The sequence below is a fragment of the Rattus norvegicus genome, chromosome 2 (genome assembly GCF_021556685.1).
Source record: "Rattus norvegicus strain SHRSP/BbbUtx chromosome 2, alternate assembly SHRSP_T2T, whole genome shotgun sequence".
NCBI lineage: Eukaryota > Metazoa > Chordata > Mammalia > Rodentia > Muridae > Rattus > Rattus norvegicus.
In genome coordinates this window covers 22,346,046-22,369,602 of record NC_141535.1, presented here as the reverse complement: position 1 = coordinate 22,369,602, position 23,557 = coordinate 22,346,046, and the positions used below count along the sequence as shown (strand labels likewise).

Here is a 23,557-nt window from a genome sequence, read left to right as displayed (position 1 = left end):
CGTCTCATGCTAATTCCATAATTCTGTTCTAGGGAGACACACCCTATGCAAAAGCATGATAATTTTTGTTTCAACATTTTATGTATCCCTTAACTCTTGTTTTCTTGCCCTTGAAACAGCTGAAACAGGGGCTCTTAGTTTAAAAAATCCCCAGGATTTCCTTAAACATCTATTGAGTAAAAGTCACATCTCCCAGCAACAGAGAGGAACTGCATGGAGGACGGACGCTGAAATGGGTTTTGCTTTTAGCATTTTCGTTTTTCCCTATTTATGAATTATATTACAAACAAGAGCCAAGGTGTGGAAAGGATTTCCATATAAATAAACTAAAACTATCACTTCTCTTAAACTCATGCTATGCAAGATGAGTACAGAGAAAACGTCCATTAATTGACTGTTTAATCCTGAAGAGTCAAGTATTTCAGAGAAAAATCCGTTTGGAGATGCAAAGAGCATGGATTGGCATTTGACTTTGTCTGGGAAGAGGCAACGGCCTTCTGAAAGCAATTCTTTTGCTCAAATAATTATTGGCGGGAATCGAGCTGTCTCACATCCTACATAGTTTCTGTAGGATTGATATCAAGTTAAGGATTCAGAATCGTGTCATTTACTGTGTATTAAGGAAGACGTCTGACAACATGTCTCCCCTGTAGTTAGTAAAAGAATTCAGAGCAAGCATTCTTAGATATGTGATTACAGCAGATTAGTATCTTAGCACATGGATTGCAGACATCTTGTCCCACTGGCCCAGTTATTGTACAGACTTTGCTACATGCGACAAGACTGCAGAATCTACACAAGACCATGTACAATTCTCTAATAACCAATCATGGGTGGTGCGTTCTTTTCTAAACTGTCCTGGATACACCTACAAGAGAACTTGAGGTTTTAAATCAAATCTTTCCCCTTGTTCCTCAGTCCAGTCCAGCTGGCAGGGATCACAGCAGGAGAGGGTCCAAGAAGGCTTTCTGATCTCATTCTGCTTTCTCAGGTTCTTGGCTGATGGATCTATCAGCTGGCTCAGAGCCAAGAGAAGAAGGAAAGACTCTAGGTTGCCACTGACTGTGGTAATGGGGAGGAAGAACCAGGAGATGGTTCTCAGGATGCTCTGCCCCTGTCCAACTAGGACCAGGGTGTGCCCCAGCATAGAAGTGCTACAACGCTCTCTGCATACTGTGACATTTGTTCTCTTTTCTCAACAATCCCAGATGTGTAGAAAGGAAAATAACGTATCGAGCAATGCTTCTCTCGGTAGCTAGAGCTCAAGGAGCAGAACTCCCAGCATCTTTATCTGAAGATAGAAATGTTTGTACCACCTTTTCTTTGCCAAAAAGAAACTGGAAAATATAGGGTACTTTAATTTGTAATAACTTTAAAGACCCAGAAAAAATTTCAGATATCAACATACTATCCTGTGTATCCTGCTTCTTATAAGCAGTAGAGCAGCATTCATTAGTTCCTGAGTTAGTTCCAAATCCAGTATACAAATATAAATATAAATATGCATATGTATTTATATTTGAGTTGCTTTCTATTTTAAAATCACATCACTCGATCCTTTTATAAAGTCACAAGACTTTTGTAACTTTAAAAATACTTTAATATTTTCTTTAAAAAACAAATTAACTTTGTTATAAAAAAACCTTGAAGGCAAAAAGCATCACATACTAGGATTAACTAGACCCACAGTCTATACATCTCGTTGAACATCTATACAGCTAGAACACATGTTCTGTAGCCACAGAGCTTTGCACTGGATTTTATCAGGGAGATAAGGCTGACCGACTTCTACATGCCTGCCAGAATCTTGTGGGATTTGGGAGGGCTGGTGGTCAGGGTTATCATTTTCAAAAGACACAATAACTTTTTTTCTGGAATGAGATTAAAAGCTTCTAGCAAACACTGACCTATGGTTTTGTGAAGGAAACGATCTTACTAATGGAGCTAGTCTCAGTCTTCAGTGTAGAACATGGGCAAAACTCATGAAAATGTGACAACTTGCACTCTATACAGTGAACCTTTAGCACTTTCCAGGAGTGATGACCGAGAAATGAGTCCAAGGTAAGGACACTTCTGCTTGCATAGCTTTGTATTCTGTTGACTTTTAAACCCATTGAATGTGGTCAGTGTATGTATGTATGTATGTATGTATGTATGTATGTATGTATGTATGTATCTATCCTTCTATCTATCATCTATCTATCTATCTATCTATCTATCTATCTATCTATCTATCTCCCCAAGTACCTGCATCATTTGCTATTTAGTTTCTAAAGGACCCTGGGCCATTAAAAAATTGCTTCTTGGCAAGAATATTTAAGTAAATTTTCTGCTAAATTAACTTCTGCAGTCATCTTACTGAATACAATTACCTGTATTTCACTGCAGATGTCCTTTACAAATCTTACCATTAGTTGGAAATAGAGATAATTTTAGAAGCACAATAAAAAAGAATCTAATTTGAATTTCTCAATAACCACATAATGGGATTTAAGTTTTGAATAGCATAAGGCTATTTCCAAATATTATTAATTCAGTTCCATTGCAGGTTTCTCCTTGTCGTGAACAGTCTCAAATTTGCACATGAGTATTGTGCGTACATTTCTAAGCTGAAAGCTGAAATCATATGCAGATGGCAAAACATAAAAGGGGAAAAACTTGCTAGGCAAAGACATATGAGTTCGTCCATTATTGCTACAGTAACTATTACATGTTACCCTGTGTGAAAATAAAGAAGTGGAGACTCACTATTCCTTTGAAGTTTAACATGCTTGATGAATACCTACCTTGTAACTCTAATGCCACCACAGCAGTATCATCTTCTAGTCCTTCAATCACCTCACACTTATATCTTCCGTAATCCTCCAGGGTGAGATCTGTGATGATCAGGGAGGCGTCATTATCACTGCCTCCCTTCAGAAACACTCGGCCTTGATAACCTCCGTAGGTTTTCTTGTGATAGCCCATGGAAACGAAGACATCCACTTCCCTGAGGTAATCTGAAGTTAGCTTGGTCCACTTAATGCGGATTTTGTGGATTCCCGAGCCAAATGCTGTAGGGTCTCGATAAAATTTACATGGCAGTGTCACGTTGCCACCTCTGTGCGAGAAGACCTTGGCTTGTTCTGCTTCCACAAGTAGACGGGGGCCATTTTCAGCTAGAAGAGGAAGGGGAAAGATGAAGAAGCAGAAAATAATTTCATGGGTTTTCAGAGTGTTTTATCTAATGAAAAGGGCTACCTGACCCGTTCTCTACATGCTTGCTTTGAAGCATACATTAAGATATCTCTATTAGCCAAGAGGTGTCTGCAAGCCATTATAAAACTGGGAATAATATACACAGTTGTCAATTAGGGGATTCAATAATGACCTTGTAATAAAGTCTAAATACTGTTTAGATTCCTTTCAATATGAACACCAAATCTTTCAAGGTAAAGTAAGCTTGGACACATTTTCTACTGCTATTAAGTCTGAAATGCACTTGTAGAAAACCTTTAAAGAGACACAATTCACTTGTGCCTTATCATTACGGTCATGCATGTACCTTTACATTTATGTCTTCCATTTATGTGCACTTGTAAAGCATTTCAAGCAACATTCACACATTTCATTTCAACCGAGACTGGGCATCAGAAGGTAGTCTTAGTGGCGGTGATAAACTACAGTAAGCTCTGAGATACATCCTCAAACCATGAAAGCTTAAAGTGTTTTAAGAATCATAATTATTTTTGTAACACCCAATAACTATTTCAGTCTTCATTTCCTGAGGTGGCCTCAGTTCCTCTCTATTTCCTTTCTTCCTCTCTTTTCCTTGCTCTCCTCTTGTTTTACACCGAGCACTTCCACCTTCATTGTTCTTGCCCTGTGGTTTCCTGCCTCCACCCTCCAAGGACTTCGTAGCTTTCTAAAGAGCACTGTGATAATATAAGTCGCCAGTCAGCACTGCTGTCTCTGTTAGAGAGCCAGCAGTTATTTTCAGATCTCAACTTTCCCTGGGGTTTCCCCTCATTAGAACTTGATGTTTTTGACCTTGACACATTCTGTTAAGGATGTTTGAGATATGCAAAGGAAAAAGTGGAAGAACTCTAGGACAACCATACCTCTTGTCTTCACAGTTTCCAAACCATAAAAGCTGTTCTGAATATAGCTTGGCAGTCTTTGCAGCCCTAGAACAATTGTTCTTGAACAATCCTTGGCCCTGAATCTTTTAAGATGGATAGATCACAAGGACAGCAGTTCTCAACCTTCCTAATGCTGCGACCCTTTAATACAGTTCCGCGTGTTGTGGTGACCCCCAACCATAAATTATTTTCATTGCTACTTCATAACTGTAATTTGGCCACTGTTCTGAATCATGATGTAAACATTTTTGGAGACAGAGGCTAGCCACAGAGTCACAACCAGTAGGCTGAGAACCACTGCATCCAAAAGAGTCGCCATTTTCCTTGAGATAGAACTCAAAACTTATTTAATGACACGCGCAGAGCAGATTCTGATTCACAGTAAAAATTATCTAAACTCGGATGCTTCTGACACTCTTGTGATAAGAATTTGATGTTCAAAACTTAGCATATCGTTGCATTTATTTGAGTCCAAATACTCAAAAACAGAAAAGTTTCCACTTTCAATAGATAATGAAAATAAAGAACATGACTTCATAAAGTAGCTAATTAAAATGAATCACAGGCATGATTCATTAAACATTTGCATGTATTCCAATCAATCTCTTCTTATTTAGTACAAGAGAATCTGAAGAGGAGAAAAATAAAACCCACTTTTGCTCTACCCTACATGTAATTCTCCCACCTAATACTCTAATATCTGAGATCTACCTAAACATCTCTGCTCTTCTTTTTGGGGTGGGGGGACATGCTGCTGACTAACTGTGCTCAGTTTGGCTGTTTGAATAGGATTGGAACCTACAGACTCTTGTATTTAAGTGCTTGCTCCATAGGGAGTGACACTAGTAGGAGGTGTGGCCATTGAGTAGGTGTGGCCTTGTGGAGGAAGTGTGTCACTATGGAGACAGGCTTTAAGGTCTCCTATGCTCAAGCTAGGGCCAGTGTAGCAGTCTCCTCTGCTGCCTGCAGATCAAAATGTCCGACACGCAGCTCTCTCTGCAGCATCATGTCGGCCTGCGTGCTGTCATGCTTCTCACCATATCATTAATGGACTGAACCTCTGAAATTTTAAGCCAGCCCTAGTCAAATATTTTCCTTTCTAAGAATTGCTGAGGTCACAGTGCCCCTTTCCAGTCATAAAACCGTAGCTAAGGCACCAATTGTCACAAGGAACACTGATGCTTGATATTTGAGGAACACACCTGGACTTTATGCCATGCTAGGCTTTAAGTATCAATAGAGACACTACACATTTCTACAAGAGGTTTCCATTTTGCAATTTGTTCAAATTACTCAGTTGAAAGTGGAAACCGATACCCACGTATAAAACTGAGAGGCACAGCAGCAGATAGCCAGACAGCAACGGGGATTTTCATAGGCAAGAGAACCTGATCTAATCCCACTGTGTCAATTGGTGATTCTTTCCCTGGGGCAAGCTCCTTCCCTTACAAATGAACTAAAGCATCATAGAGTAGACCTTGCACACACGAGTCACTCAAAACAGCATCAGATAGCACATGGTGCTACCCGCCTAGTTACTATTGCACAGCTTGCACTCAGTAGGTCTCAGAATACTAGAGCACTGTCTAGTGGTAAGCAGGATTTTCACACTTAGAGATTTTCACCATCAACCACTTGTAAAGTTTTTGAGCCGAACGGGTCAAGAATCTAAATAATATATCCAACGCCACCTATTTATTAAGGGAATTGGGCATTTGTAGGATTTAGTGCAATGGTAAGATGTTTCAGGATGAATGCAAGGTCTTGTTCCATAAATTACTGAGCTGGAGCAAAGAACAAAACTCAAGGACTGAGACTTCTGATGCTCTCTGTTTTTAACTGTTAACTCTTCTGCAGTGTTTCCTTGTGGGTAGAGGCTGACTTATATTTCAGGATTTAATGTGCTTCCCAGGGTGTATGATAGTCTAGAGTTCTTGACCTGAAATTCAAATAAGTCTGGGAAGAATGCCTAACACATTTAGTAATGAATGACCATCAGGGTTCACTAACTCACACCCCATCATGGCCCTGCTGATGGCTTTGGTTTGCATTTAGATGAATATTGCAGATTAAATAGCACTAAGCATGGCTGAAGGTGGAGGGAGGGGCCTACTACCAAGCAGAATATATGGAAGAAAGAAACACGGTTAGCAAGTCAGAAGCTTTCAAAGCTCTGTCAAAACCCTATTACAGCCCAGCTTCACCATGTCTGTCTCAGAAGAAAACTTAGTTTAATCTTGTTATTAGGCTCTGTCACAGGCTTTCATCCCATGGGCCAACGACTAAGCAAGGAAGCAAAAAGGAAACGACAATAGCATCGGAAAAGGAGTCAAGATCGCAGAAGACAGAATGCACAGTGTGGGCTAGAGTAGGAAACCTTGGATCTGATCATGTCCTTTGTTCTATATATATTCATGCTTCCATCAACACTCTTTGATTGACAGGGTGGTCTCACAGCAATACAAGTACACTATAAAATTAAGCCTTGATTGTCAGAATCAGTACTGCCTGGTTTTCTTCTTAGCAAAATGAGAGAATAAATGAAACGAAGCTGCACAACGTGTGCTGGTTTTGTTCTTATTGTCCACTGTAAGTTCATGCGAACATCTAGGTAGACTGAAGACCTTGTCCTTAAGTCAGGCTGTTTACTCAAAATATAAAGCTGATTTGGGGAATTAAAGATGCTCGGTGGAGCATGGAGCCTTTCCGAGGAGCATCTTTGAAGTAGGAAATTACTTGTTCTATCAGAAATGGCGAGTGATGGTAACTTCAGGGACTTGATGCCCTTCCAAGTGTAGTGCTTCCTCCAAGGGAAACAGCAGGGCATGGTGAGAATGCCAACCGGGGATGCACTGGACCGCTGGCGCCCTCTTATTAGTTTCCAGAATGCTGTGCAATCTGGAGGAGAGATGCAGGGGCAGCAAATGAGAGAAGCATGACCTTTATCTGCCGTGTACTTTAGATAAACTCTTTAAACAATAGGTCAAAAATGATTGTACAAAAAAAAAACCTTAGAATCACAGCTTTGAAACCAAACCTCTCAGTTCTATTAGAAGTGTAAGGTTTTTGAAGTTCATATTCAGAGAGAAACCCTACCTGGGAAAAAGTTACTGTGAATCAAAGCTTATCCCTTTGAAATAAAGCCATGCAAGACAACAAGTCTTGTTAGGTTACTTGTCCCCATGGTGTATGGAAGGAAGTAGGTTCCAGAATTTTAGATTTCTTAAATCAATTGAAAAAAAAATAAGTTGTGACTCATCTGATAGTTACATAGGGGAATTAAAAAATACACCTCTACAAGAAAAACAGCAAAGCAAAGCTTTGTTACCTTTCGTGTTGCTTTGTTTTTTTTTTTTTTTTTATTTTGTTTGTCTTGTTTTGATTTTGGTGTGCAGTCAAGGTTATAAGGTATAGATGGCTATGAACACATAGGCTTGCATATTCACACATTATATATGTATACCTAGATTTAAATCCCATTCTCATGTGTGGGCAGGGACACTACTTACTTTCACTGTAGTGTGCAGGCATCCACTATCTATTTTCAGAATTGTTCATCACACAGAAAAGAAAGCTGATTTCTCCTGCAGCACGAACTCATAGACAATGATGTAGCCGAAACCCCCAGGAGAACTCATTCAAACAAAGCTTTAAAAATAATCCCCAGAAGAATTGAAAAATGTGTGTGTGCGTGCATGCGTGTGTGTGCGCGTGCGGATGTGTGTGTGTGTGTATGTGTGTGTACGTGTGTATAAGGAGTTTGCCTGTTTGTGGTGCAAACGGCCATGTTTTAAAAACTCTGAACTTTGTGTCTGTATTACGATGTTTGACAATGGAATGAAAAATAAACTACAATTTCAGGAATTCCTTAATAAATGAATAGCCAACTGAAACCAACAAATGCTTGTCTATGGTTCTTCAGGAAAGAAGTACAAGAAGTCCGAGGGGTGATTGTGGGGTATTTTATGGTCATGAATGAAGTATTACATTTTTATATTTATAGAACTCGCTTAATAAAACTGATATCTCTAACCAAGATTTTAAAGATGCTTTACTTCAGTTTCCTTGGTCCTTAAAGGCAATGTTTCCAAGAACCTTCATGATGTCTGGTTTTGAATTATAAATGAAAGCCCCGGTGCTCGGAACAGGGCAATGAAGGTCACCCTTTCAGCAGGTGATGGCTGCTGCCTTTCTGCTTTGAGCAATGCTACCCTCAAACTGCATGAACTGCAATAATGTGCTTTTGCATCAGTTTACTGCCTCCCTGTGCTTGGACTGCCATCCCTAACACCAGTTCTGTATGTCTCTGTGACCGATTCCTTCTCATGAATCTACCAGACTATCTAGAACAATATAGCTTACAGTTTTCTCAGACAGCATGTATTTTTCCTCCGAGACCGATATTTCCTGCTTTGATGTGCTACAGAGCAAGTTTCCTTTTAGTAGCACACCGTCTTCCTCCCTTGCCTTCTGGCTAAGTTGACTGTGATGGGAAATCATTCGACACTGAATAATAGTACTGTTTGGGGCAATCCTGATCACAAATGCCTGTTATGTTATTATTATTGCCAACTTCTCATTGAAAAGTAAAGACACATGCTGCCACTGTTTTAAATCCTGAAGGTGGATTTATGGCAATGTAGGAAATATTCTTGACACTAAAGGGAAACCTGTCTGCTTGAGCTAGGCATCAAGAGGCCCAGAGAAACTCTATGGGGTCAAATGAGTTACATTTAAAAAAACTCTCAGCTCTGAGTTGTGTCCCTGAATCTGTGTAACACACTGATAAACACTCTGAATTTAGTATTTCCATCTTCTTCATATTTTAGTATAGAAGACACAAGAAGTGGGGTTGGTTTATCTCTGTTTTACCAATAGAATTCCATGTGGGCAATGCAAGATTCTTAAAACACTCTGCTTAGTCCCTCTGACTCTCAGTAAAAGAGAACAAAACAACTTCATCCAAAGGTTCTTATGAATATTTATTTAAACAACACACAAAACAGCTTTGCCAATGCCCAACTGGTAACAAGTATCCAGTTAAAGTTAGTTATGCTAAGAAAGGCTCACTGCTCAGCACGGATTGGGTGTGTTTAACAGCTCATCTTGCAGCTTACCAGGCTCAAAAACCAGTTCCTAGAAGCAGCCAGTTAAAATCCTGCACCTCATCAATGCCTCCTCTATTCCTCTGAGGCAGTGACTCTGGGCAGGACTGCATGCGAGGACCATCAACTCCCAGGAGTTCTACCCTGCTCTTGTGTCCCACTGGCAGTTAACAATTGATGGGATATGAGGTTTCATTTTTCTTCAGTTGCATAGACTGTCATAAGTTGCTCTTGCTCTAGTAAATAAGCTCCCTATCTTCCTGAGGCTGAAAATTCTAATTAAACTCAGTGAGTCTCACACAAAAAGGAGACACTGATGTAGGGAGAAAACTTATCTGAAGAAACATTTCAGTGGGAGAAAAAGGATGAGAAAGGGGAAGAGGAATATATGAACATGCCCAAAATTCATTATATAAAATAGGAAATGTCAATCAACAGTCCCCCGCCCCCGCTCTCTCGCTCTCTCTATCTCTCTCTCCCTCTTTGTCTGTCTATCTCTCTCTGTCTCTCTGTCTCTGTCCCTGTCTGTCTGTCTCTCCTTGTCTGTCTGTCTGATCTTTATTTCTATATAGTACCATTTCATTTTGATTCTTCTTCAACTTCTTCGTAGATTACTTGGACGTTTTCATTCGGAATACGGTTCCAAACATCTGGATGAACAACGAACTGAATAAACCACTAATTATATTTACTTATTCCTGCCCTCAAAAAGTACTCCCCAAGGAGTGAGGAAGTTTACCTGAAGTCTATCTGCTCACATAAGAGCGCAGAACTCAGGAGAGGCAGACGGCTCAAGTGTGAATTTCTTCTTCAATAGCTAACTGCCTGGGGCAGGACGCTTAGTCTTGTCAAAGCTAGCATGACTCATCAGTTACATACTGCTGTTGAGGAGGATGAACTGGGACGATAGAGCTCACCTTCCATCAGGCTGCATACCTGAACCCGATTGTAAATGTCAGTTCAGATGCATTAGCACTCTGCCATGGAGTCTGCTAGTTGTTTCAGAGCAAGAGATGCTGTTGGTATTTTTGTTGACTTACGGGTTCTCTGGTTAATAATCTCCAGAAATTAAATGTATTGGTGTTACCAGTAGATAACAGGGGAAACCTAGCATTAGATTTTTATTAACTGAAACTGAGCAAAAGATAAATTAAGATATTGTAGAAAGACTAAGGAAGACAGGAAATTTTTTGAATTGGGCCATTTCAACAGTGCGTTGAATGACATTTTAAAGATAAATGGGATGGCTATTGTATTCTCATTTCTCTCAATTTTTGGGGATCACTGAAGCAAAGGGAGTGGGATGATTTTAAAAGTCAGAGGCCATGGATGACTTCAAGGAAAGTGTTTTCTGAACAAAGCAATGCAGTTGCACGTTAGCACTTAGAGCATTCGTGGCAGCATGCACAAGCCCTGGGCAGGCTTAGGCCATACAAAAATCCCACTATCAAGATGGACTCCTCCCTGGGCTAGGGAACCATGGGCAGCTGATAGATGTTGGGAGAGGGAGAGTCACCCCTTAAGGGTGAGGGCTCTAGTGGTTTAGGATGTCCCAGAAAAGACCATGCATCCAAGAGTATAAGGGCAGCACAAACTGTATTTAATAGGTTTAGAAAAAAGAAGAGGACACAAGTGTCAGTGGGTAGAGAAGGTGATCTGGCAAGCGTTGGGAAGGGAATGAAGATGATCAGAAAACATTGTATGAAATTCTCAAAGAATTAATGGAAAAGAAAAGTAAAGATAGATACACTTTCCAAGATGGTGACGATCAAGGTTTGTTTCAAATACACAGAGAAATTATTGTTCCAGTTTCTTTCATTTAATATCTGCGATAATCTGCACATTTCATAATTGCCAAAACTCTTGTATTTTATGGCAAAGGAGCAGAACTAAAGTCTGTTTCCATACAGAACATGTCTATTGTGGACGGAAGTAAAAGGTCAGTTTATAGTTTTCAGAAGGGACATTTAACCGTTTGTACTGATAAGATTAACACCCTTACATAATGGGGAAGATAAAATCGCAATACAAAAGCACTAAGAAAATATTTAGGGGACTTTTCACTATTGCTTTGAAAACAATTGTGAGTTGTTAAACCTTCAATGGATCAGGTATTGAATTTAATGCTGAAAGAAAATAAAATACAATTGGGTTGGGATCATGAAGACCTTTACACCCACAGATCTCTGTTGTGGTTTGCCCTGAAGTTATCTGTATTTTGATGCTAATTCCACTGCCCCAAGGACAGCTACCTAGTCATATACTCAGAAGTCAGATGACTTCACCAGAACCACCTCCCCATTGAATTTGTAAAGTACAGGTGAGGGACAGGTACAGGATAGAAGGAAGCCTGTCATTGGAGGAGAAGGAAGGATGGGCGGAAGAGAAGTTTGAAGGAGGAGGAGGAGGAGACTAGGAGAGAGGAAGAGACAGGACAGAGGAGAGAGAGAGGGAAGAAGCCATGGCAGGTGATGTTAAGATTCTGCTCTGTGTATTTACGGGTTGTTATCAATGTTCCTAAGGGATGGATGATACTGGGCTTTGTATGTTCAAGTGGGCAATTATATCTTACCAATTGGGTCAAAGATTATTGTGTTGTGTGTTCTTTTATGTGAGGGTTTGCGTGTAAGAAAGTGTGCGGCTGGGATGTGTTTCTGCCAAGATATCTAGCAGATATCTTGGGGCACTGCAGTGCAGACCTAGTGGGGTAAAAGACAACCCTTACTTTTTTATTTTTATATTTTTACAACAACAGATCTCCAGGGATATTGGAATAAATGGAGGACTGTCCTCTCAAAAGGAAGGACTCAAACCCTGCTCTTCCGTACAGAAGACTGGGAACCGAAGGTGATCAAAAGCCTGGTGCTGTGCATGATCTGCTGGGCTGGGCCATATCAAATGTTCAAAACCAGGTCTAGACATACCCAATGGTCTGAATTATCCTCACGTTATCTGTATAACCAACCACTGTCTCCCCAAGCTCTCACAACCAGGAGCAGTAATGGTTAATAGCCCAAATGATCTCTATGTTACCTGTATGACTGAGACCAGATCCTTCCTTAGACCCTTAAGCTACTGCAGGTACCTTATCTCTAGAATTCATTTTCTTGGAAGAAATCACTTGTACTTTGACTTCAGTTTCAATGTAGTTTTGCCTCCTTGTGCACTGGGGATTGTATTACACCAAGAAATGGCTTTCTAAAATGTGTTTAAATGTGCTGGCAATAAACTACCTGGCACCAGACTATCAAAGTGTGATACAATTTAAATAAGTAAAACTGAAGGGAAGTTTCATCCTTCCCTCTTGTAGTGTGTTTCCCTGCCTGCTGTGACACCTAATACCAGCACAAGTCAAACACAAATGTTTTGGTTGATGAAGGGTTATACATTGATGCGATCAGTTTGAACAGCAGAACAATGTGCCAAAAGGCCTATAGAGAGTCTGGGAGCAACCACCCCGTTCTAAGGGGCAGTGTTACAGGCCCTTCCAATGTTGTACTAGGGGACATAGGTTGTGAAGCATCAAACCATTGGTAAAGAAATAATATTTAATATTAAAGTGTCTACTTCTAATCCTTTGCAGGCAATTTAGATCTTAACAGTATTTTTCTACCTATATATCCAGGCTAGTTTGAAGCTTGATTTTTTTCTCAAGTTCTGGGATTATGAGCATATGCTGCCATGTCAATTTAAAATTAAAAATGATGAGGAAAAATTGCATACATTATAGATCAGGATTCAGACCCTTTGGACGTGAATATAAGCCTTTTCATACTCTTGTTCAAGTTGTTGGTAGTGAGGCTCTCCATATGTATCTTCTTGCCCCTGTCTGGATATTCTACCTCCACAGGCTATCTATTCTAGTCCCAAAATCCGTGGACCTATATCTTGTAGTTTATAGTATCACATGCATGGGAAACTCTGTAACTAGCACATCTACATACCTCTGGTCCTATATTGTGTTGTCAATGTATCTCTCTTGTTTTATCCTAACCCATCTTGTCTGTTTCTATTAGTGTAGGCCTTGCCTTCACCACTCATTCATTTAGTCAACATAAAACCTGTGGGCTGTGCTTTGAGATACCTCTGCATCCATTCCGTCAGTAAGCCCTGGTGTGTATACATCCAGTAAAGTGAACAGTCCATCTAGTCTCGTGACGTCATGATTTCCCATACCTAAGACCCTTCATACTTCAGTTACGTTCTGTTGTGATAGAACACTGACCAAAAGCAACTTATGAGTGATTTATTTGGCCTTCAGGTTATAGCCCATCATCTGGGGAAGCCAAGGCAAGAAATTAATGTAGGAGCTTAAAGTAGAAACTATAGAATGTTGCTTATGGCTTGCTCTGTGGCTTTGCATCTTACTGTCCTTTCCAACACAGGATCACTTTCTCAGGAGTGGCATTCTTCACAGTCAGCAGCACCCTCTCTCATAAATTATTGATCAAGAAAATGCCCCTCAGATGAACTAAAGGAAATCTGCTGGAGGCAGTTCTTCAACAGTGGCTGCCTCCACCTAGGTGATTCTAGTTTGTCAAGCTGACAAACACTAACCAGCACACTCCTACAGGGTTTCCTCACATTGACTTGTAGTGTGCTAGCCACCTGGTCTTTATAGGAGGCAGTCAGGGTAGAGTATATCTTTTCTTCAGACTTAACATTTACAGTGGTTAAATGTAGAATGCAAGCCTGGATGACAACACACGTGGCAGTCTGGTTTCCGTTTACTCCTCCAGCCTCATTTTATGTCAGACCTTGTCCATCCGAAACATTCAAATGCTTTGGAAAAACACAGTGAAGGCTGTGTCCACATCCTGCTCGCACAGTTTATACACTTGATGGCAATAAAATGATCCTTGCTCTAATAGGTTTCATACATGATGCACTGTGGCTCTGGGGAGTTTATTGTTTTCAGGATGTAGACATGTGCCTTTCGAGTGAAGAGTAGAAAATGTAGGATGGATTCTCTTTGACTTACTTTGTTTCACAGACCTCATAACACAGTCTTTGAACATAAGCTGATATACTTCACAGAGTGTGTACATGTGGTGATTAATGGCTGATTATTCAGGGAAGCCAACTACCCAACATGTATAAATACACCAGGGGAAAATGGCTACCTTTTATCCTGGTCACTGAGCAATGTGAATGCTCTCAGCCTCTCCCAGGTGTAGGAGATAGGGGTGAGTTTACTTCAGATTATTCATTACAAGTGGTTATTGTTATTTGTTTACGTGCCTGTATGGGGGAGGGGCATATTTTTGTTGCATTCGGCTTGTCTACCCCTTGCTGTGTGCCATTGTGATAATACACTTTACTCATGTGACTCCTTTTAACGCACAAAGTTTAATTGTCTGGTGCATTGTATAAAGTTGGCCATTGCATGAGACTTTATCTCACTTATCAGCTCCGTCTTCCCAGGTCCCACAGCCTCTAGAGTGGTAAACAGTACTTCACTACGGTCATATAAAATTTTTGAAGTAGTTTTAAGGTATTATGTCCATTTTTCAATGTCTTTATTTTGAAATAATTTCTACATGGTAATGATTTTGTTTTTCCTAGATACTATTGCTGTGGTAATCCTTGAATGAGTGTTTTAATTTCTTAGAATTTAAACAAATTTTCACTATATTTTTAAGTAAAGAGCTGAAACAATAAGCAGTTGTAAATATTTTCATTATGTGGTAAAATAAAAACTAGCATGCTGTAAAGATTTTAGGTAAGTGCTTCAATTGAGAAAACACTCATTCTCATGTACTTTTGGTCAGAAAGTAATTTACTAATGAACCATTTGCTTGGTTGTAAATATGTATTTTTCTAATAATTTGATTTCTTTCATAGTTTGGCAGTTTTATCATCCAGTAAAGGAGCATAAAATGCAATGTCTATCCAATGTAAAATTGTTGCCACCTGAAAGGAAAATTTTGTACGTAGAAGTATAAAAGTACATGGTTTTAATAGATAGTTAGCAAAGTAACATATAGTAATAGTGTGTGTTATTCATTCCAAACTTAGAAGTAGCCACAAGGTATATTTTATGGGCTAAAAATGCCAAGTGTTCAAACGTCAATGAATTTAGATACATTGCTGTAGATGGGACCCATTTGTGACTGACTACTTTTCTCTCTATTTTCCTTCATTTAGTTCTTATTTTCTTCTCTCTTATCACCTCCGTTGCCCTATTGGAAATGTTAGTAAGTTTGTTGAGAAGAAAATCTGTGCTTTGATAGTATAACTGCTTTCTCTGTAATAACACTCTGGAGCTTTGCAAACACTTGGAAACATATTGTTTAAAATTATGTAGAAGAGTAAATATATTCAATATGGACCAGAAATTATAAATCATGACAAAAGCAAGTGTTGTATTCAAATACATATTCATGTATAACCAGTAGTTTTTTTTGTGTGTGTAGGAGTGTGTTATGTTATTGCATGTGTGCTATATTTATGTGTGTAAGGGTGTACATGTACATGCCCACTTGTGTGTACACATGTGACATGTGGTATATTTATGAGTGTAAGGGTGTACATGCTCATGCACATTTGTGTGTACACATGTGACGTGTGGTATATTTATGTGTGTAAGGGTGTACATGCACATGCCCACTTGTGTGTACACATGTGATATGTGGTATATTTATGTGTGTAAGGGTGTACATGCTCATGCACATTTGTGTGTACACATGTGACGTGTGGTATATTTATGTGTGTAAGGGTGTACATGCACGTGCCCACTTGTTTGTGCACATGTGATATGTGGTATATTTATGTGTGTAAGGATATTAGTTGTTACCTTCCATATTGTTTTTGATTTTTTGCTTGCTTGAGTTTTATGTTTCTGAGACAGGAACTCTCACTGAATCTGGAGTTCACTGACCAGGCTAGGCTGACTAGTCAAAGAGGTCCAGGAACCCATTTTCTTTGATCCTCCTCTCTCCCACGGTGCTGGGGTTACAGAAGTGCTACCACATCCAGCTTTTGATGTGGGTACTGGAGAATTGAGAATCAAGTCCTCATACGAGTACAGTGTGCACTGTTCCAACTGAGATCTATGCTCTGTCCTCAGGTTTTGATTTCCTGCTATCTTTCCTCTCTCCCCCTTCATTTCTTCTCTCCTTTCTTTTCTTTTTTCTCATTCCTCATTCTTTCCTTCCTTCCTGCCAGATTAAACATTTACATGCCTACATTTCTAAAAAATCTGCAACAAAGTTGAAAAGATGTTACCAGAAATGTGCTTAGGTAACTCTGATTCAAGAAGCTGGACAAATCAAGAAAATGTCGAGGATTTATACCAAAGTATCTAAGGAGAATACATGGCCTATATGTGATATTAATTCAATCAGTTAGTTTTGCTTGGGGACTTTTGAGTATAAAATAGAACTTTAATGAGAAATACAGGGCATAAAGTATATTTTCATAGTAATGTGAATTTTAAATGGTTTTTCTACCTCTTTGAAACCATACTGTTTCACAATCCGCATACTGTTTCAACCATCCGCACAATTCAGTAATCAGCTAATTTAATCATTGGGGTGCAAATGACTCAAGACGTTTTGTGAGGGTTTCAAGTTTTTTTTTTTGATTCCTCTTGGTTATTACAAATAAAGTTTAAATATGAGAAATGAGTCTAGTATTTCCAGAGTGTAACAAAAGCCCCCTGCTTTCTTGGTCCCATACTGTGCTATGAGGTTTATATTTGTATTACAATAGACAATTGAAACTGTCTCATGCCAACTGGACATGGATTCTCAGAACTCCGTGCCTTGAAACCTCAATGTGAATGGTGGTGCTCTAAGGAAGGGAGGGAGGTAGTGGGAATGGTTCCTTGAAGAACTTTACAGTAAGTTTTGATTTATGAGGAGAACCTCACAATGTTATGCCCTGACTACATTTCTGTATTAGTTTCAGCCAGCAAACACCGGCTTGGTAGTTGAATCACCTGAAAGCATCAAGCAACTTCTCCAGGGAAGCCTCCACTCTCTAAGAATATGAATTTACAATTGAAATGAAGTGGATGATCAAGGCATTTGGAAAGAACCCAACAGTGTATGAAATCATTTGAATAACTTGGGTACCTTGGGCAACAGTCCCTTTTCAATGAATTTCAATAGAACTCATGGGATTTTGAGGGCTGGGCTACAGGAGTTTTCCTTGTCCGTATAACTTTACTGTAACATGAATTAGTTCGTGAATGTCAGTATATTTTTTAAAATAATATTTTCACTAATTGGGTTTCACGTATACTCACTGGATCACATGATTTATACTACAAATTGAGTAGATCTTGTAAGTTCAAAGCGTAGTTACATAAAGATTATTTTTATATTAGATTTGAAGTTGCTATTCCAGTGTTGCCATTTATATTGAATTGAATCCTGTGACTAGAAGTTAAGAGGATATTTATTATTCCTCATCACTAACCACAGCATGTAAATACATTCCAGCCTTGGGAAGCAGCTCTGGTTCTAACACATTAGGGGAAAAGCTGAGCTGGCAGCTTCCTGAGGAAAATTTACAATTATATAATTTCTTTCCATGCTTCAGCAGTGAAAAAATAAAGCTGCTGCAAGAAAACAAAACTGAAAAGGATGTGCCTAAAATACTCAGAGACAGATTAATTAGAAATTCTACTCTCAACTGCCAAAATATTTACAGGTTCACACTCTCAAACGACCTTTACAGATCCTGCTTTTAAACAGGGAATGTAATTTTCTGAAGACTACACCTTTGACCTTGAAATTATAACTTGATGTCTAATGTCTTTTATCAAACTTATAATGTCTCTGATCCCCAAGTTGAACTTATCTAAAATTATTAATATTATACATTTAAAGTATTTATTCTATAATTCTCAGTTTAATGATTTAGCATCCAAGGGCAGGTGACAGACCTTTTTTTTTTTTGCTCCTTGGACTGCCTTTCCTCATTGCATAAGTCTTCCAGCTTTCTTATTGCAGGATGTCCCTCAACAGAAGCTTAGCCTGACGAAAGAGCTGCATTACACTGCAGCCACTAGCCTTGCTACAGCTCTCTGGCTGAGGATCAGCTGAGCTCAACAGAAATATGCAGGGCTAGTGTGGTCCATAGGAACTCGAGCTTTACACAGAGACTAACAGGGTAAGCTGCTATTTCCCAGCCATAGCTTGCTTTGTAGTTTTCTTATTGGCATTACTTTTCTCAATCTTAAAGCAACTACTGTGACAGAATGACCTTACACCCTAAGTTCTGCTGCATTTTTAGCTCTCCCCTTCACTTTGCACTGAAATGAACTTCATGCACCCCACTGTACGTGAAGACACCAATCACATCGTTCAGCTTGGGGTTAACTGCACCAACTCCCTGCAGTTGGAGGATCTTTAGAGGTTCAACTTCAATTGTCCCCCTTGTGTATTAGGGTCCATGCACCAGACATGTGTTTACTAATTAGCAGAAAGAGAAGGAAAAAGTTCATGCAGCAGACCAGAAATTAACAAGCATCAAAGCATCTCAACTGTAAGTAACTGGAAATTCATCCGATGCTCATTTGAGAACTTGTGTTCTCTTACCTTGGATGTGAATAACTCTGTCTTGATCCGGAGTGTAGCTGTCTGAAAGGTGGTCAGCCCGACAGACTGAAATCAGCACCAGGAAAAGTAGACTTCTCATCCTTGTAGCTCAGACTCCTCTCTGCTGTAAGGATCACATACACAGAGGCTTGAGAAACTTGGAAGCCTTCGGAGTGTTGCACTGCACAAATTATTACCACCTTATCATCGTAGAATGGGTCTCTAAAAATATTTAACCCAATCTGTTCAGAAAGTTACTGTAGGAGCCTTTGAGAGCTGACAGTGGAGCTTTGAAAAATTTCAGTTTCTCAGAGGCAGCCAGAGTCCAAACAGTGTTTAACTCTGTCTTTGCAGAACTGTACAGCTAACAATTTTAAACACTGTGCTTTTGGCATGAAGACTTACAGAGTTAGGCAGAGCTTTAATAAGGGGTCAAATACTCTCTTAAAACATTAACCCCTGAGTTGGGTGTATAAGTTAACAAAAGAGCAATTTGGCACATTTATTTCTGAATATTTAATCCAGCCAGCCTTGTTAGGCACCGCATCTTAGACCAGAGCAAATGAGGAGTATTTGCATGAGCCTTGACACCATCGGTCATTGCACATGTGGCTTCCTAAGCAGGCTAGAGTTGCTTGTTCTAAATAGAAAGGAGGATAAAAGATATCAAGCAGAAAGCAGTGCATTTGCTACAGATGCACTTACCATTGTAAACACTGTTGGGGTCTATGGTGAAGAGGTGAAAATTTGGACAAACTAGATTAGAACTGTGCATGACACGCCACTGCAGGCAAGCGGATTGATTTCTCATTCATTCCAAGCTAAAGTGCTGACACATCGCCTTGGAGTGTCAGGTAGGGTCTCTGCAGTCAGCAGAGCCCTGCAGGGAATGTCCCCGCCAGGCTCACAGGGCAATTAGGCAAATGAAGAGCTGAAACCGAAAGGGAGGCACAGCTCTGATCCTAAGTGAAGGAGGCAGAGCCACCCTTTGCCTGTCCTTTATCCAAGACTGACTTGATAGGAGAGGACAGGACACGGCACCCCTAAAACTTTGCTACTGTAAGGACCAAAAAGTAATTCAGAGCAATGCAAACCTCCCATTCCTTGCTGTACTTGCAGGGAAGAATTTCAGGGTAGCTTCAGTTTTAATGTAAAAGCAGAGTCTTTGGCCCCCATGCACACAGCAGCCTTAACAATACTGGCTATTTTGAAAGCTGAAATTGCAGAGTTCTGGCTTCTCACACTAATTTGTTTTTTTTCCAGGAAAGCCTGGCTCTCCGGAATACTTATATTAATGAGTTTACTGTCTGTTCCTGGAGGTCCTTGAGTGTGACCCTGCCTCCCAGGACTTTCCCAGGTCTCTCGGGACTGAAAGCATACCTCTCTACAGTTCTTGCACAGTGACTCTGTCATTGCCTCTGTGAAATCTTTCAAGTCTTCATTATGTCACGGCGAGAAGATGGTGGATGCTTGGCTATTTGTTTTGGAACGCAAGTGTGACCTTTTCTAAATTCTACTTAATTTATTAATCTTATTTTCAGAACTTTTTTCCTCTGAGGGTTTTGTAAAATGTATTTTTCCATTTGTATTTGTCCATAACATCACAGCCACCAGATATTGCATATTTTCAGCCCAAATTGAGCTATAGGTGAGCAATTAGAAGAGAGACGATTTTGTAATTTTTAATATTATTGGAATAATTATACAAATATGAAATGATAGCCATACACTATCCAAGGCATGCTGTGCTCTCTGCTTGAAAGGTAAGAGTGTGCATTGTGAAATATATATTTCTATATATTATAGAAAAACGAAGAGTGCAATTTCAACAACCAAAAATGAAACACACTCTAAGAAAAGGGTAAAATCAGCAAACACAATGAATTTCCTAGATTAATTTTCATATCACTGTGACCACATATAGTTTAGTTCATGGGGAGCTATAGATATATGCATTTTTAAAGTTGCGTGAGTTCATTAATTCAATTACACAGTTCCCTTGAATTATCTTACCTAAAATAATCCATATACGTAAGATCTAGATAGATATATAGGGATGTACGTACATAGAAGCTAGAGATAGGAACATAGAGAGATGGATAGATAGATGATAGACAGACAGACAGGCAGAGAGACAAACAGATTTTGATGGATATAGCTCCTTTAATTCCATGGCTCAGTATTCAAACATATCAATAATAGTGCCTCCCACTGACTTAACTTCCATATTCCAGTTCTGAAATGCAAAGATTGTTAGAATGCTCTTGGGGTTTATGAGACATACATAGATGTATACACCATCTTTGAAAAAGCCAAGCAAAGACTCACTTGTAGTGAGTTCTGGATAACACAGTGGCAATTGCAAAGGAAGACTCTAGAGTGCCCACACTGATATTAATGCAATTCAGCCAAGAACAGGGAAGTTATCTTTTCTTCTTTTTTAAATCAATGGCAGAACAACCATCATTTTAACAATCATGAAATCAGAAAAGAAAACCTCAGGGACACAATTTTCAGAAACAGTAACAAATTGCAAACAGAGCAAGCTCTGTTTACCAGCGGAGTCCTTTGAGCATATTTGCTATAACAAGGATCTGCAGGCTGGTTCCTTAACAGATGAGGTCAACTCAGACTGTGGTAGTCATGCAAGTGAATGGATGAATCTGATTTGTGTCTTTAATGACTACTCTAAATATTTATGTATGTTAAATGAAAATTTCCAATTCTTGATGTGAGTAAAATCAGAATACTAAAGATACTTTTTTGTAACCAGCTGTCATTAACAGCTCCTGACTTAGCACTCATATTTCACCAAAAAACTCATTGACAGTCTTTTTTAAAAGCATGCTTAATTTTATTTTGCGTGACTCTGTATTTGTATGTGTAAGTGTGTGTGTGTGTGTGTGTGTGTGTGTGTGTGAGAGAGAGAGAGAGAGAGAGAGAGAGAGAGAGAGAGAGAGAGAGAGAGAAGTCAAAGGCTAACATCCAAGAGATGGGGTTTCCTACTGACCCTGGAACACATTGGTAAGCTAGGCTGGAAGACCGGTAAATTCCAGGGTCCTGTCTCTTTCTGCCTCCCACTGCTGGGATTACAGACATGAACTGTCTTGCTTGACTTCTGCCATGGGTAACTGGGGTCTGAACTCAGAGCCTTCTGATTCCCTGTCAAGTATTTTATCAGAGTCATCTTACCCATTTTAATTGTCACTAAGTCTCCTAAGCCTTCTACTACATAATGTTGTAAGTAGCACCCAAATGAGTCCAGATTGAATATTCATGGTTAAAATAAAAATATTCAGGTATCTCTGTTGTACGATAGAGTCCTTTGGGTACATACCACAGAGTGATACAGCTCGATCATCTACTTCTGTCTTTTGAGGAACTTCCAGGCTGGCTTCTTTAGTGGTTGCACCATTTTATATGCCTATCAGCAGCTAATATACATTCTCTTTACCCACAGCCAAGCGAGCATCTACTGTCTCTATTCTTAAGTCGTGGCTATTAGGATTGAAATAAAATTAAATCTCGATGTAGCTTTAATTTCCATTTCCTGGATTTTTAATGATGTTGAACAATTTTCTTGAAATCTTATTACAGAGGTAATGTTCTGCCATGTTTATTGCTCCTCTAATGTATCCTAAATATTCCTCATCCAGTGAGGGGGTAGGAAAACTGTGGTGCGTTTACACAGTGGAATAGTATTCATCTACTAAAAATAAAATTATAAAATTCACAAGTAAATAGATGAAACTGAAAATAATTATCTTGAGTGAGGTAGTCTGGACTCAGAAAGAAGAACATCGCATTTTTCTCTGAGATGCTAACTTTGAATATTTTGTTGTGAGCGCCTCAATGAGAATACCCTCAGAGCTTCGGAAAGCAGGAACAGTCCCCCTGCAGGAGCTGGAGCCCAGGCTCTAGGACAGAAACTAATACTATTATTCTGGGAGAAGAAGGGTCAGTTTACTTGAATGGTGTCACTTCTGATGGCCTGACCACACTCCAAGCAAGGCCCTACTCTCAAGAGTAATTGAAAAACATAGACTTTATTGGTTTAAAAAAGATGGGAACTCAACGTTGAGTGGGAATGAAAGTACTAGGGCAATAGGTCATGGAGGATTTGCAGAAGGTACTGAGTATGATCAAAATGTATTGCATGAGATTCTCAAACATCTAATACAAACATCGCTTTATAAATATGTTCCAGCAGATATCTTTCTTTCCTTTTTTTATTGGATATTTTTTTATTTATGTTTCAAATGGGCAAGCATACTTGTTGCCGAGCCTGATGACCTGATGTAATTACTGGCCCCATGTGGCAGAAAGAACTGACTCCTGTGCATTGTCCTCTGACCCCCCACTTCATGTACACATGTCTTCAGTCCCCCCAGATAATAAATATGAGAGTGAGTGTGAAAAACAGAAAAAAAAAGTAGATGCTAGCATGTCATTTTGTAGTTGGTTTTGGTGATACTTAAACACTATTGGGAAGCAAGGTATCCTTTCCAAAGTAAAATTCTTTTCTTTTATTAATTTTCTTATTCTATTCTGTTCTGTTCTGTTCTAGTCTATTCTTCACTTCGAAACAAGATTTCTCTCTGTAGTTTTCACTGTTCTAGAACTGGTTCTGTAGACCAGGCTGGCCTTGAACTCAGAGACCTACCTCCTTCGGCTCCCAAATGCTGGAATTAAAGACAAAGAGCTACGACCACCAAGTCCAAAGTAAAATTTTAATACTCTGAAATACAAATATACTAGTTCCAATGATCTGATACTAAAATAG

At 39.4% G+C, this 23,557-nt stretch overlaps 1 protein-coding gene and 1 long non-coding RNA gene across 4 annotated transcripts in view; one reads left to right on the top strand and one right to left on the bottom strand.

Annotated features, from left to right (window-relative positions):
* Nucleotides 1-23,557, bottom strand: part of Hapln1 (hyaluronan and proteoglycan link protein 1) — a 64,754-nt gene that overhangs the window by 7,933 nt on the left and 33,264 nt on the right. The window contains 3 exon segments of one of the 3 annotated variants that reach the window (NM_001439407.1): nucleotides 2,787-3,158; nucleotides 18,775-18,898; nucleotides 19,480-19,648. In NM_001439407.1, the coding sequence (NP_001426336.1) occupies nucleotides 2,787-3,158; nucleotides 18,775-18,874 (472 nt within the window). In that variant the 5' untranslated portion in view covers nucleotides 18,875-18,898; nucleotides 19,480-19,648. 3 annotated transcript variants of the gene reach the window in all.
* LOC147995976 (uncharacterized) lies at nucleotides 11,641-22,074 on the top strand. The gene is made up of 4 exons (XR_015670249.1): nucleotides 11,641-11,694; nucleotides 11,982-12,073; nucleotides 17,132-17,275; nucleotides 20,038-22,074. It is a non-coding gene; the product is annotated as an uncharacterized LOC147995976 (long non-coding RNA).